Source organism: Apium graveolens, chromosome 8 (genome assembly GCF_009905375.1).
Source record: "Apium graveolens cultivar Ventura chromosome 8, ASM990537v1, whole genome shotgun sequence".
Taxonomy (NCBI): domain Eukaryota; kingdom Viridiplantae; phylum Streptophyta; class Magnoliopsida; order Apiales; family Apiaceae; genus Apium; species Apium graveolens.
This window is the reverse complement of record NC_133654.1, coordinates 237165128-237179586: the sequence shown is the minus strand read 5'-3', so window position 1 is coordinate 237179586 and position 14459 is coordinate 237165128. Positions and strand designations below refer to the sequence as shown.

Sequence of the window (14459 nt, the reverse complement as noted above, 5' to 3'; positions counted from 1 at the left end):
ATTTTAAATTTTAATAAACAAATATAATGCTAAAATTTGAAAATGTGAAAAACTAAAAAAATGAAAATTTATCGAATTTTCGTTATCAATAAAAAATATAAAACAACTTAGCCCCCAAAATGTTAAACATTTCTTGGTAACAAATTATATAAAAAAAACTCGGCCACCTGCCGCATTTTATTTAAGAAATATTTTTTCTTAATTATTATAATCATTATATTTTAACATCCATATAGTTGGATCGTCAAAATTTGTATTTTATAATTTGCATGTCAAGAAATATCATTTGACATAACTATTATGCAAAATTTTCACAAAACTATGTAAAATAGTTGCATATTAAAATTAAGTTACTCTTATAAACATTTATATTTTCAAAATAACATTTAACATATTAAATGAAATATAATAAGTCTAGAAACTATTTTTTATAATTTTTTTTGATTAATTTTCTAATTTTAAAAAAAATAACAAAAATAAACAACCCAACCGCAATGTTTCATTGCGGTGGACACTTCTCCCGCAATGAAACATTGCTGGGGTACGTTGTAATTTTTTTTTTAAACAGCAAATATTTACAGTTGTTGGCTTGTGGGTTTGTACAGTGCCGCAATGTTTCATCGCGGCCATCGCAATGAAACATTGCGGCCGTGCATTTAATGCACACACCTACCTTAATTTGTCTGTATTTTTGATCTTATACTGCTGTTTTTACTGCTGCTTAACATTCTGCTCAAATTTATTCTTCTAAAAAAAAAGGGTAGTATTCAATATTCATGGCTTCTTATTTATTTGATTATTCAAGTTCATCTAGTGATCATAACGATTTTAATTATTTTACTCCCACACAAAAAAGAGGGTTTATCGTAAAATCTTTAAATATACAATTTTTAATCAGAAATATTAAGAATAATATCTTATTAAATTAATATTTATGTAGTTAAAAAAGCATTGATAAATGAATTAACATAGAAAAAAGGTAAAAAAGGGAATGTAGTATGTGGGCTAAGCGGCATTGAAACATAGCGGCAGTAGCGGATTCTAACCATTCGTTTTTATTTCAATGGTCTTAATTTGGTGATTGTAAGTGGTCCCTATCAAGTATGAACGTGGATAGGGACCCATTCCTATATATCTACTGTATTACTCTACATAACCCCCAGAACGTGATATATACCGCACCACAAGGACCCGGAGGAGAAACGACAAACTATATTTTATATTCAACGGCCATTCATTTTACATAACAATGTTACACAACTTATCCCGCCAGGGAGGGATTTAATTAATCAAGATCAGATATAGAAATTTATTTATTTATTTTGTATCGTAGGTAACTTGAAGGGTCGCTACTTTCGGGTGTATATTGATTAAATCCTACGGACTCACGTAATACTGAGTAAATTTTTATTTAATTTCATTCCATTTTTTTTAAAAATATTTTCATTTTATACACCTGCTAATTATGAATAACTATTATTTTATTTTTAATTTTTTAAATTGAATTTTAGTTTTTTTTCCTAAATTCTTGTTCCGTAACTATTTCTTAAAAATAAAATTATTAGGAGACACAGACTGGATGTGAGATGAGTACTAAACATTATACTACTCGCATTCATGTGACAAGCAGATTACTGTAGTAGTATTTTATAAGACGGCCTGACGGAGCATTGAGAGCCTGCCCTAATTGTCGGTAAATTATGGTTTATGTTAGCACGAATAATCATTTAATAATTGGGTGGTCAAATTAATGAGATTTAACCTTGCTTTAATTTTTCTTAAAAGCCCCCACTCCTGTGTGTTTTATCTCCAGGACAACATATTTGCACGTCACAGATTCTTTACATAAAGCTGCTCTCCGCCTACGTACGTACGTGCCCATTTATTTATTTAATCCCCTACTTCAACCTGTTTTCATATCTCTCCAGTCTCCACCAATCCACCATTATTGTTACTGTTTGTCTAAATTTCTTTTAACTCTAAGGCCTTCTTTGCATTGGGAGTTGAGATAGGGCGGGATTAGATTAGATTAGGTTGAATCCTTACCTCATTCGGATATAGGTGGGGAGTTAGTAGGGTTGAATCTTTAACATGCTTGGTTTGGAGTTATAGTAAGATTAGTTTTTATTATGTATAAATTATATATTGATTCAAAAATGATGAAAACGGAACCGTCTAAAGCCGATTCGTAATAGAAACTGAAATATTAAAAGTTGAAATCGAAATCGATTGTTCGGTTCCGGTAATAGGTCGAAACCGAATTAAAGAAAACCGAACCAATTCGATTATTAAAATAAATAAATAAATAAATAATGTTTTTATTTAATTTATATCAATTTTTAAAATAAAAATAGACAAATATATTTTTGTAGGTACTGAAATAAGTTCTTTCAAAGCCTTAATTCTAAAAATTTCAAACTACTTGTAGGCTTCACATGTACCCGTGATATCATATTAATAAAACAAAAAACATGCATGCTTATTAGTTTAGCACTTTCACAAGCCATAGTAAATTAGTAATATGTTAATAAAGTTTACAAATGCATGGAAGGGCTCAATTTATTTAACAAGAAGATCCTTGGCCAAAAAAAACAAGAAGATCTAGTCGTGCTTATATTTATGTTCAAGACTTTTAAGATTTAAATTACGTAAAGTTGGATGGTGAAACTAATATTTTAATTTGTTTTGTTTGTTTAGCTTGCACTATTTTTCTCATTTTTCCTTTTTGCGGTTTATTATTTGAAACCGAACCGAAATTTTTTGAAACCAAAACCGATCTAATGGATTTGTTGCGATTTCAGTTTTAATTTTAAAAAACCGAAAGTATGCGGTTGCAATTTCGATTTTACGATAAAACCGCACTGATCCGAATCGTGCCATCCCCTATGCACCGGGGAGGTTAAAACTTTGATTCATGAAATGAATCAATGAATTTTAAGATAATATTTATACACCAGAAGTAAATTTGACTCCATCATGTTCCATCAATTTATCAAACTCTCCTTTGATTTTTTGATGGAGTCATTAATGGACTTCAATTACTATTCACACAAAAACTAACCTATTTTTAATCTATTTTAAGGTTTTGTCTATCTTTTCCTTCAATTATCTCTCCTCCTGAAAATTCTTTTTTACGTCCATCAAATAGTAACTCGTGAACTGATTGAGTTATATGGCTGCATAAAAGTTGAATAAAAAAGTTGATTCATTATGAACAATAATCGACTCCATCAATTTAATCTGAATTGATGAATCAAAGTCATTCATGGATGCATATGCTCTAACTGCATATAGTCTGAAATTTTAAATCATAATATTCAAAAGCTCTAATCAGTTTGGGGTGGGTTGGATAGTGATAAATGATACAGGAGAACTAATTTATGCAGCTAGTTCATGTTTTCCTGGAAAGCCAAAGGTTCATCATGTTGAGGCTATAGGCATAAGGTAGGCACTTAGCTGGATCAAAGCTGAGATAGACAAGAACAGAGAAAGAACCGTTTACAACTCTCAACATCGTGTGATAGTGGAATCTGATTGTCAAGTAGCATTCAATGTTGTACTAAAGAAGGAAAAAATATGTTCACTTTTTTGTGGTGTAATAGATGAGTGTGAGAGGATTCTTGAATTGTATAATAATATTAATATTATTTTTGTCAAGCAATCTGGGAACAAGGCAGCTGATTGATTAGCAAGCTCGTCGAGTTCTAATCCAGGTGGTATTTGTAGAGGGGAGTATGTACCCCCTAATCTTGCTTATATTTTGGAAAATGATTTAAAGTAATGGAAGTTTAATTTACCTTCAAAAAAAATATTAGTGCCAGGAATAGGAACAAAGTGAGAAATTATAAAACACGTTCTACACTCTTGAAATATCTAAAAATTATATAACATAAGTGATAATATGTTTTATCATATACTCATGCTAAATACTGTAACACCGTTCTTACTTCTTACTGTACATGCTACTCTCTCCGTATCATAATAGTGATATTTTCTAATTTTAATTTTAAATACAAATTTATTGATATTTTTAAAAATTACTCTTCTTAAAAATTGTATAACAATAAATGAGTGAAAATTATGATATTACATTTATACATTCATCAGAGTATAAGTTAAAATATAATTAATTAAATAATATTTTTTGCTAATTGATTACTTTCCAGACCTTCCGGCAAGGGATATTGATAATGTAAAAAATTGATAATAGACTTGTATCATGGCAGTAGTACATTGTAGTGTAGTGGTACTATATAAAATATAAATATAACAACACTTGGACTGTTTACTGTATATGTGTACTAGTATGTGTGCCCGCAGTGCGGGTCTTCTACCATATTATTCGTAATAAAAATTTAAATTTTTATTTATTTTATTTAGATATATTTAGTTTTTGTTAATTATTATCGTAACGGTTGTGAAGACCATTAACTAATATGAAGGGGGGCCTATTTTTTGGAATACCAAATAATTTTGTTCCAATAGTAAGAAACGTACAATAACCTTATAATGCATTGACAACATTAATTTTGTTTTGCTTTTGTAACTTTTTAATGCATTGACAACATTAATTTCTCGTTGTTATCCCTCAAAATTTGCAATTGAAGTGCAGAATTCCCACATGTTAGATTATTGTTATGAAGTGCTACATTCCTTGACCTTTGTAAAGCAATCTCAATCATCCAATTTTTTAGTTGTTTTTAAACATTTGAATTTATTTTATAATGCAAGACATTTCAGTTGATTATAGTAATCTTATGATCTTTTGGAGGAAGAAAGAGAAGATTAAAGTTTTTAAAGGTGATTGTTGCTTGGATTTAGAGATCCGAAAGCGTAAGGAGGGCAATCAGACTGCAATTTTGGGCGGTTGGGTGAAGTTCTTTAATGACCTGTAACTGAAAGTTGGTGACCGTTGTTGCTTCACTTGGATTGATGCATCCTATACACGTTTTTGTGTGAAAATATTGTGGGCAATTATCGTGATTGATTGAAGGAGTATAACTTTCCTTGTCTTTATGTTGTTTCTTGGAACTAATATTCCTGGTAGTTTCTATCTGTTTAGTTAATTAATTGACGTTTAAAACTAAGCATTAATGATGCCGTTTAACTACTTGACTGATATAATCTGTCAAAGTATTTATGTTTTGTGTGATGGTTTAGTATTTATGTTATATTTTATTTGGGATATCTTTCCTGTTTTTTTAGTGGGATAGTTAAATTTAGAATTTTCGAAAGTGACATTAGAGAATTACATAAACGCAAGTAAAATGAGCATAATGCCTGCAAGTACAACACATAAAATGACAGAGTTTATATAGCTGAATTTGCGATGTCTGATCTTCTATGACCCCATTGTCTCACTTTTATTCTTCATCTGTGATACGTTGTCAATATGAAAAGATGTTCCGGAAGGCTAGAGAATATAGTATATAAGTAAACTAAGTATTTATCTTAGATATTGTATCTTAAAAAATTAAACAGAAATGTCGATACCTCTCCAATTGATTGTTCACAGAACTTTATGATTGTATCTTGCTCATCATTTCCTGAATCGAAGTGAAAACCCCTGAATATATCATTGGCGAGATATATAAGATTCGTTTGTTCAATATTTTCTTCCTCAATGAGTAATTTGATTGTATTCTCCCTTTTCCAATTTTTTGAAGATAGGTGGAAAGGCTCATTTGAACTACAATTGTTGAAATGTGAGGTATTTTGAACATGTTACCATAAGTATACTTTTAGTAGAATGTAATATACCTCTTCTTCTAGTTGATAGACCATTTTTACGAATAGTGTATGAATGGGTTTGTCCATTAGAACAATTCATATTTCCCCAGTTTTGTCAAATGTCATTACGCATATTCCAAACCTAAAGGAACATGTAGAACATTAAATTTCTTCAATTAATAATGAAATAAGTTAAAAAAACGTACTTTTTATCCGGTTCGGGTGCAATTCTGTTGCACTTTGGATAGTAAAGATGTTTATCTTCTAACTTTATCTGCTTGTAGCATGAAGTGCAGATAGAGTAAAACCATGTTGGTATTTCTTGCACATGTTTGATTGTCACCTGACAAACCACATTTTCCCGAGATAATTTGAAATTAACATAAGTGCAAAGCTTGTTTGCAAGATTTTGAGAAGATTTTTGAACATTAAGATACATTTAAGTAATCAGAATTCAATTTCTTAATTTCATCGACAGTGAAAGTCTGTAATGGTCTTCTCGACTTTGTCTGTTCCATATCTTCGTTGAAGTTTGGAATCCTGCACGTTTTCATTGAATAAATAAATAATAGTTTACATATGAGTTTGTTAGTATGATTATTATAGAATGTAGGATTTACATTTTTCTTAACGCTGCCACACTGTGATGATTGTAGTTGATATAGAAAGTTGTTGGAGAAAAGTTACAAATATCATATTCATATGTTATGATATTGGAATATATGAGATACCTTTTCATAAAATTGACGTGTAAAATGTAAGATATGAAGTACCTAATATACCTTTCCATTGACTGACTTTTCCACTTGCAACAATTAGATTTAGGGGTATTCAAATTTCACAGTATCGATTTCATTTTAGAAGTCCTCTGCCATACTATCCCAGAAAGTGACATTAAGCTTCTCCATGTTCATTTTGTATAGTGTTCATACAATGAAAGAAGAAATAGAAAATCTTTGAAATCTCGTAATTGAAAGTTTCATATTTCCCATCAATAATTTTCAACTTGACTTCTAATTTTTCCTTTCCCACTGGTATGTATCTGCTTGATATCTTCTTTTTTGATTATCAATCCGACGCATCTACATGTTTATGACGATATGAAATAGGTGTTTGTGACATATGTAATATATAGGTACACTGGAGTGATAACATACTTGCAAGATAAATATTTTATTTTGCCAGTTTGCCCACTTCTTCAAAGTCATAGAAATCAAACATGTTGTTTGGAATAAGGTACTCTGACTCGGAAAGTTATCTAGTTTTTTTCTGGTTTGTGAATTGGATTTGTCTGTCCAGTTGAACTGATCTCCACTTGTCGTCAGGCGTGAAATCCTTAACTTGGAAAAAATGATATTACATACATTTTGCTTAGTTGCAGCATTCTCTGTATTTTATCATTAAGGAAGGCAGGAACAAAAGCTTGCATTCTACAATTCTAAAGACCAATTTTTTTCCAAGTTAGTTTGAAGGAAGTATACCTACATAATTGTCATTTATAAAATGGCCAGAATAAACTTAAAGGTTTGCCTTTGCATCAAACAATAGCATATTGTAATTTATGAAAGGTTTTCCGAAAGCTTTTTACCCCTCAATTCTCTAATGACTCTTACTTTGATCTTCCAATATGTCCTCCCTTTGCATACATTTCTCAAATTGTCAAACTTGCTGGTAGACATTTTTCTTATTGTTGTAACAGTTGATGTGGTGAATTACAAATATGCTGTCATTGGTTTTGTCACAGTCTTAAGCAAATATCTTTGCAATTAAAACTTCACTAACCTTTCACTTTGTGATTAATTTCAGAAGTAGGTGTCCCTTTTTTTTATTTAAAAGTAATAATGAAAGTAATATTTCTGACTTTAAAAAAAAGTTCAAAGTACAAAAATTAAACCATGCCCCTGACGTGGCAGTTGCGACAAAGTGTTGTTGCAGGAAAATAAATTACATATGTCTTACAAATTCGAACATCAAATATAAGTTGCATATTTGTAAAATGGCAAAGTTTTGGGGCGAAAAGAATACGCCTACAATACAAAAACTTTAATCCCATACCATCAGATTTATAAAAAAATTTATAAAATATCAGAAAAATGTTGCATTTAATTAAGAAAATTTTAAGAATTTGTAGAGTATTTACTTTTTCTGTTTTGATCGCTTTGCATTTCATTTTGGGCGTGTTTTGCTGCAAATCATATTGAAAAGTTTGGTTACTCTTTCTTGCTCTTGTTTTGATTGTAGAATTTCCTGTTGGTGGGCTATTTTTGGACATCATATTGTCCTATAAGAATTAATAATTTTAGAGGAAAAAAATATGTAGATTGTAAAATTGTTTACATGAACTTACATTGGTCATGTTTGTTGGTTTGAGTTCCAGTGATGTCTTCATAGTGGGGGAATTGGTCGCTGACATCTCTTGAGGTCTTGAGATTCTTGATGCACTATACACATGCGATCCTTCTTTCACATTTTCTTTGGTTAAACATATTGTGATGTTATATGTATTTTTTGAAATTCAGTGAGAATGGGAGGGAATTTATCACCATCTCCAACCTAGAAAAATAAATTTTGTTAATGGAAAAATAATAATAATTTAATAAACTAATTCATTTAATTGTTATATATATTTATACCTGGTCATCGTCCGCTGCCAAATCATATACGGTTTTTCCCCATAATTGGATAACCAATTCATTTTCTATTTTGACTGGTACGGTACCTGTGTGATCAGAGCATAATGTGTATAATCGAAACCTGTGAAAAAATGGTGGCACTCTCAGTTATAGTAGTAAGACATGTTGAATATTGAATTTATGTATTTGCAATTAGTTACCTCCTGCCAGGATATAGATGCAACTTCGTGCATTTTGAGAAACGGTTCATCAAACTCAATTTCGATGTCACAACTGGCACACCATTTGTAATACCAGTTCTTATTTTGCTCCACTTTTTTAACAGTTACAGTGCATTCCACTTCTTTTTATTCGAGGGATTTACTTTATGTTTGAAACAGTATATTGTATTCACATGCTTATATTTCTATGTATATGAAGAAGAAAAGGTGATACCTCCAAATATACTTCCTTTAAAGTCAATAGTTCTTTTACAGTGAATTTAGAAATTTCCTTTGCATCATCATTTTCCAACTCTAAAATATAGAAGGATAGATCTTTATCTCTAAGATAAAAAATTTTAAATTGACATAAATAGATTTTTTGATGCGGTGTACTAAAGATTATTTAAAATGATTAATAATCACTTGCTACACAATCTTAGTACACTGGGATGTTTGTTATTTATGTAGAATCTTGTGGCAGGATAATTGGTTAGGCACACCTCATCTAGACAAATAAAAAGGAATTTTTATTAACGAATTACCAATGATAAGTAAAATTTGAAGAATGAATTTTTAGTTAATGTCACGTACCATTTCATTCATTGATTTGTGCACTTACGATAGTTACTATTATTGGTTTTCGACGTCCTCTTTAAGTGCATTAAGAAATGATTCTCCAAACTCATTAAAAAGGTAACATTGACATATCACCTAATATAAAACATTTGAAAACCTTAATATTATAATATATGCTAGTTTACTATAGCAAATGTATAGTAATTGTCCAATAATACCTTCCATCAGTTAATGTAAATTTGACATTATGCTTCTCCACCTTTTCCTTTCTGTACGCAATCTTGGTAGGACTATCCTCCAATAATCCAACAACATCTAAGACAAAAAATGAAGCTAATTTAGTATACGATTTTAATCTCGGTAATTATGGTCTTCAAATAAATATTTGAAGGGGGCATACCACTGAGGAACCGATTGTCTCCTTTCAATTTATCCACGTTTGATAAAAGGAACAAATCAAAACTTTGCGGCTCTATTCTAATTACCTTCTCAGAGTCTTTCTTAAGAGTAATATCTTGATTGAAATATATATGTTTTTCATTCCTAATTGCCCGATTAGTTTCATCTCGATTATAATACTTGACCGAGAAATTTCTGATAATATAAATACATCCTTCTTGCAGCTCCTCCTCAAATTTGGGACAGATCTGTGGTTCAATGAAGGCGTGTATCCTAGAGTTCTACATTACAATGAAGTACAGATGAATATTATATGCATATATTGCATTCATTAATGGCTATGTTAATGAGGTACAGAGGTCTTACTGTATCGTCAAAAAAGATGATATTATATCCCCGAAATTTATTAGTCTTCATTGTTACTCCTTTCCAGATAGACTGAGCTCGTACCCAAATAGTCCAATAAGTTGTTGAATCATTCAATTCATCAAATGTATGAGATTTGGAGAACGACATTGCAATGAATACCTGCAAGAAATTTGGTTACAACAGGTGCATTAATGAAACGTATAATAAATGAAGCAAGATACTATGTTAATAAAGATTGTGTCGGTATCCCACCTTCTTCTACCCACCAGAATTTAGTACACAGAAGTTGTAGTTGGGCGGCTCCGTATAACCCTAATTTTGGTTAAGGGGAGTGAGTAAGAGCAAATGGGAACTATTGAATTGAGTTAAAATTTTATTGCTTTATTTAAAGTACATAGCATCAACTATTTTCTTTTACTTTTGTTGTTCAAATAAACCATCTCCGTTTTATATTAAATTAGAGGTTTATTTTTCAAAATTGATTTATAAAATATATACTTTCGTTAAATAAATCTTATCTTAGACCATTCAGTATTATCTTTCTTAAGGAGTTAAATTACTATATATGGAGTAATAATCCGCCTATATGTTTTGGGTGTTTATAATATTATACGTTTGTTAATCATCTTTGTTAGGGGGATTTGAATGTATTATTATTATTATGGGAAATTTATTTTTATAGCCGACCTCTATATTGAAATATTGATATAGTGAATTATGTGTGTTATCTTTATAGTCGACCTCTATAAATAATGTAATTGTTAAGGGGATATTTATCGATAGATAAAATTTGAATTGTAGGCAATTTGAATCGAATGTTGAGGCTGTTCAGGGCAAATTATTTCCTAAGTTATAGATAGTCACATTATGTAATGAAGTTGTTGTTTTACATAAATATTACGAAATTAATTAATTAATAAACAAAGGTGTTTGCTAACTGATGTGTTTTGTGCTTTATTTGTAAGAAAATGAAGATGAAAATTTTTTCACCCAATAATCCTGGCAAACTTTATACAAACAACGCAGAAGTTGAGGCAGAAGTTGAGCCATGATGCAAAGTCACAGTGCAACATGTTTAGTGATGGTTGAAATGATAAATAACAGAGTGTTTGTTTTCAACCATTTTCGCATTACAAAAGCATACATGAAGAACATAAATTTTAAAACATAGACAATATACCAACATAATCTTTCATATGGCCACCTATTGCAGTTGAAAGTAATTAGTGTAGAATGTCGTATGACCAATACCTGTACGCAGTAGAATGATTAGTTGATGCAAAAATATAGTTGAATATGACTGCAAATGATTATTGTGTTTGTTTATCTCGAAGAGTATGAACTCGTCCGTTGTTATGGTTCACATAAAACTTGGTAAATGCACAGCCTGAGAGCGAAACTTGACAACGATAATTGTCCATTATCACTTTATATCTGGTTAGAATGATAATGGTTGGCTGAAGAAAGTGCACTGCTGCATTGTTAAGGGCAACATTACACGCAACAGCCAACTCATCCCACAAATCGATGGTTACATGGTTCCTTCATTTGAAAAAAAATTGGTCATTAAAATTATTAATTTTAATTATTAAATTAAAGTTTACCGAAAGTACGCTACAAATGAGATAGTAATGGGAGAGAATAAAATACGTCTGAGATCTCCGGCTCCAGAATGTTATGCTCTTCGTTTAGATGGTTAATAAATGAACGCAAAGGTTGGCGATAATAAACAATTTCTAAAACATCTTTATCCAGAGGACGTGGTTAGTTTTTAAAAATTTAGAGACAATAATATAGAAAAACATACCAATACAGTGGTTGTCCTGGAAATGAGCTCCATTAATATAGGCGAGATCAATGAAGTGGAAGAAAGCTTCAAGTTGAAGACAATCGACTAGCAGAACTCTGTTTACTATGGTCATATTTGTGAATATTATGCGAGAATCACCTTCCAAACATTTGTATTTGGTTATGAAATTCGTGACTCTAAAATTTTTAATTTCATAAGTGTCGCTGATGACTAACACTTCATCTTGAAGAATGCTTATAGCAGAAGACATCGAGACGTGCATCCTATTTTACTGCATTAGTGAACGAAAGTTCATTTATAATTACAAAAAAGTTAGATCTTATACTAAAGTGGTTCAGCGAGCTATATGAACTTACATTTTCATCCATGACAATAAGATTGAGACTTTCCCGAGGCCGAGTTCTGCAAAGCATGGTTCTCCATTTACTTGTTACTTGCACTTTGATTTTCTAATCAATTTTTTTATCAACCGTGAGTTGATCAAGTTGATGAATATGGCCATTATTCATTATTACTGAGTACCTTGTATGAAAGGAAGATGTATATATATATATATATATATATATGCAAAAGTTCTTTAGTAGTACTAATATAAAGCAGAGTGTGAGATAATATTTTGAGTACATATAAGCAATTTATACTACCTTGAAGATAAGAGAATATATTCTTTGGGTATCAGTTCTTAAGGGAAACAATATTTGTATTGGAAAATATGAGAGATCACGGTTAGTTTGTAGCTGCTGTAGGAGGTAGGTCATAGACCTGTTATTTATGTTCATTAGGTTGTAATATTATTCCAAGTGGTAGAAAGGCATATACCGAGAATCCAACGCAGAGTAATCATTTCAAGTATTGCAACCTTTTCAATTCAAGTCCTAATAATTTTTGGAATAACATAAGTATCAAAATTTAACAATAAAAGGTTATAAGCATGGTAGGAGGTTGTTTTTATAAGGAAACAGATTTCAACTGATTTGCAGAGATAACTATAAAGAAAATAATAAAAAAGCAAATAGGTAATTATAATAAAATTAACAACATTACAACTTCAGTCTTCAGAAAATATTATCTGCATACAGGAAATGAAGTTCAATAATCTATGACTTAGGAAAATTATAAAATATTTCCTTGTACACCACAATCTGAGTAATATTTGTACTATTACCCATATCAGACTCAATGAAGATTTTAAGACCATTGGGAGAAGTTACCCTACTAATAGCAACATACAATTGGCCATTAGTAAAAACAGGTTTAGGTAAGAACAAACCAACATTTTATAGAGATTGTCCTTGAGATTTGTTAATGGTCATGCAACAACAAATTTGAAGCGGCATCTGCTTTCTCAAAAAGTTGAATGGTAATTTTGTATCACTTGGAGAGAGTTCCAGTCTAGGAATAAAATGTCGACTTCCAACAAAACTATCGGCGATCCTTCACACTCAACACATTATGGAAGACATTTTTTACCATCATTCTTGTTCCTACATAAACCTAGTGTCTGGTTTAAATTTCGCATAAACATAACAACAACTTCAATTTTTAACTTCAGTTCATGGCTTGGCAAACCTGGAACGTTGTGGGAGTTTAAATATTGGGGGGGGGGGACAGTTATTAAGCTCACTTTCACTTCCTGGTAAATCTTCAGCACTATCGGTACTAAAGTATGAAATTGTGTCACCGAGAATTTTTACAACAACAAGATCATTAATATGACAAACTGTGTTATTTGTGGGAGTAAGAATAGCACGTTCACTCAAGTACCTTGGGTTTTGAAAATTATGTTGCAAGTGAGGAAATGTAGTCTATATCATATCATCTACGGAATTTACATTTCCAAGGTTGTAGAATTCTTCTAGAATTTCAATATCCTCTTCTGCATCTCCAAGATGTGCTCTATCAATTTTTTTATCACCGATATTGAGGATCCATTTGGCCAAGTTTGCCATTCTTAGAATTTCAACATCATTGATTCCTTTACTGAGACGCATGTTCTGTTTCAGTTCCTTTAAATGAACTATATCCCACAATTTAGATCTTGTGATACATGATGATACCACTTAGCTTCTTGAAGCACCGGGAATCACTGGTAGGATTTGGCGAAAATCACCACCTAGAATGACAATAATTCCACCAAAAGGCATATGAAAGCGATGAGGATGAACTGCTTTCATAATATCTCTTAGAGAACGATCAAAACATTTAAAAGAAAAGCGGTACTGCATTGGGGCTTCATCCCATATGATAACACTGGTTTGTTGAATTAGTTGGGCAATGTCTGCTTTGTGAGATATTGCACATGTCGAATGGTCATCCAAAATAATTGGTATTTTAAAACGGGAATGGGCAGTACGACCTCCGGGCATAAGAGTGGGTGCTATACCGGAAGAAGCAACCGGGAGTACAATCTTACTTTCAGATCTCAACTTGGTAATCATGATTTTCCACAGGTATGTCTTACCACATCCTCCACTTCCATATACAAAGAATAAAACCACAGTCATTTTTTTGTAATGCCTTCACGATATAATTATATACTTCTAACTGTTGTGCATTATAATGAGAGAGTAATAATTGATGTTGACGTGCCATTTCGTCAAGGTCATAACTTGTTTCCTCTGTTATCAAACTGTTTGAGCTGCTATCCAAATAAGTCTTTGGTGATTGAGACATGTCAGTGAAATGTTTTAGTGATTTCCCAATAGTCTTGAGGAGCATATCAATTTCTACAAAATAAAT

General features: G+C 31.2%; 2 protein-coding genes across 2 annotated transcripts; both read right to left on the bottom strand.

Annotated features, from left to right (window-relative positions):
* Window positions 1-9246: 9246 nt before the first annotated feature.
* On the bottom strand, window positions 9247-10243 carry LOC141677115 (uncharacterized). The gene is made up of 4 exons (XM_074482874.1): window positions 10163-10243; window positions 9908-10069; window positions 9543-9822; window positions 9247-9457 (listed from the first exon to the last, which is right to left on the bottom strand). Exons 2-4 carry the CDS (start codon window positions 10055-10057, stop codon window positions 9327-9329), a joined length of 561 nt encoding a protein of 186 aa, XP_074338975.1. The 5' UTR covers window positions 10058-10069; window positions 10163-10243; the 3' UTR covers window positions 9247-9326.
* A 3282-nt stretch (window positions 10244-13525) lies between these two features.
* Window positions 13526-14224, bottom strand: LOC141680465 (uncharacterized). Its single transcript, XM_074486688.1, has 2 exons — window positions 13808-14224; window positions 13526-13726 (listed from the first exon to the last, which is right to left on the bottom strand). Exons 1-2 carry the CDS (start codon window positions 14222-14224, stop codon window positions 13526-13528), a joined length of 618 nt encoding a protein of 205 aa, XP_074342789.1.
* Between the last annotated feature and the right edge of the window lie 235 nt (window positions 14225-14459).

Bases quoted from the DNA above. Each gene is read 5' to 3' on its own strand.
- LOC141680465 (XM_074486688.1), bottom strand. From the start codon at position 14,224: ATGACTGTGGTTTTATTCTTTGTATATGGAAGTGGAGGATGTGGTAAG. The intron at 13,727-13,807 runs GTGATTCCCGGT...GTTCATTTAAAG, and splicing joins ATTTTCGCCAAATCCTACCA to GAACTGAAACAGAACATGCG.
- LOC141677115 (XM_074482874.1), bottom strand. From the start codon at position 10,057: ATGTCGTTCTCCAAATCTCATACATTTGATGAATTGAATGATTCAACA. The intron at 9,823-9,907 runs GTAAGACCTCTG...ATTGTAATGTAG, and splicing joins TCATCTTTTTTGACGATACA to AACTCTAGGATACACGCCTT. The intron at 9,458-9,542 runs GTATGCCCCCTT...TTTTTGTCTTAG, and splicing joins AGACAATCGGTTCCTCAGTG to ATGTTGTTGGATTATTGGAG.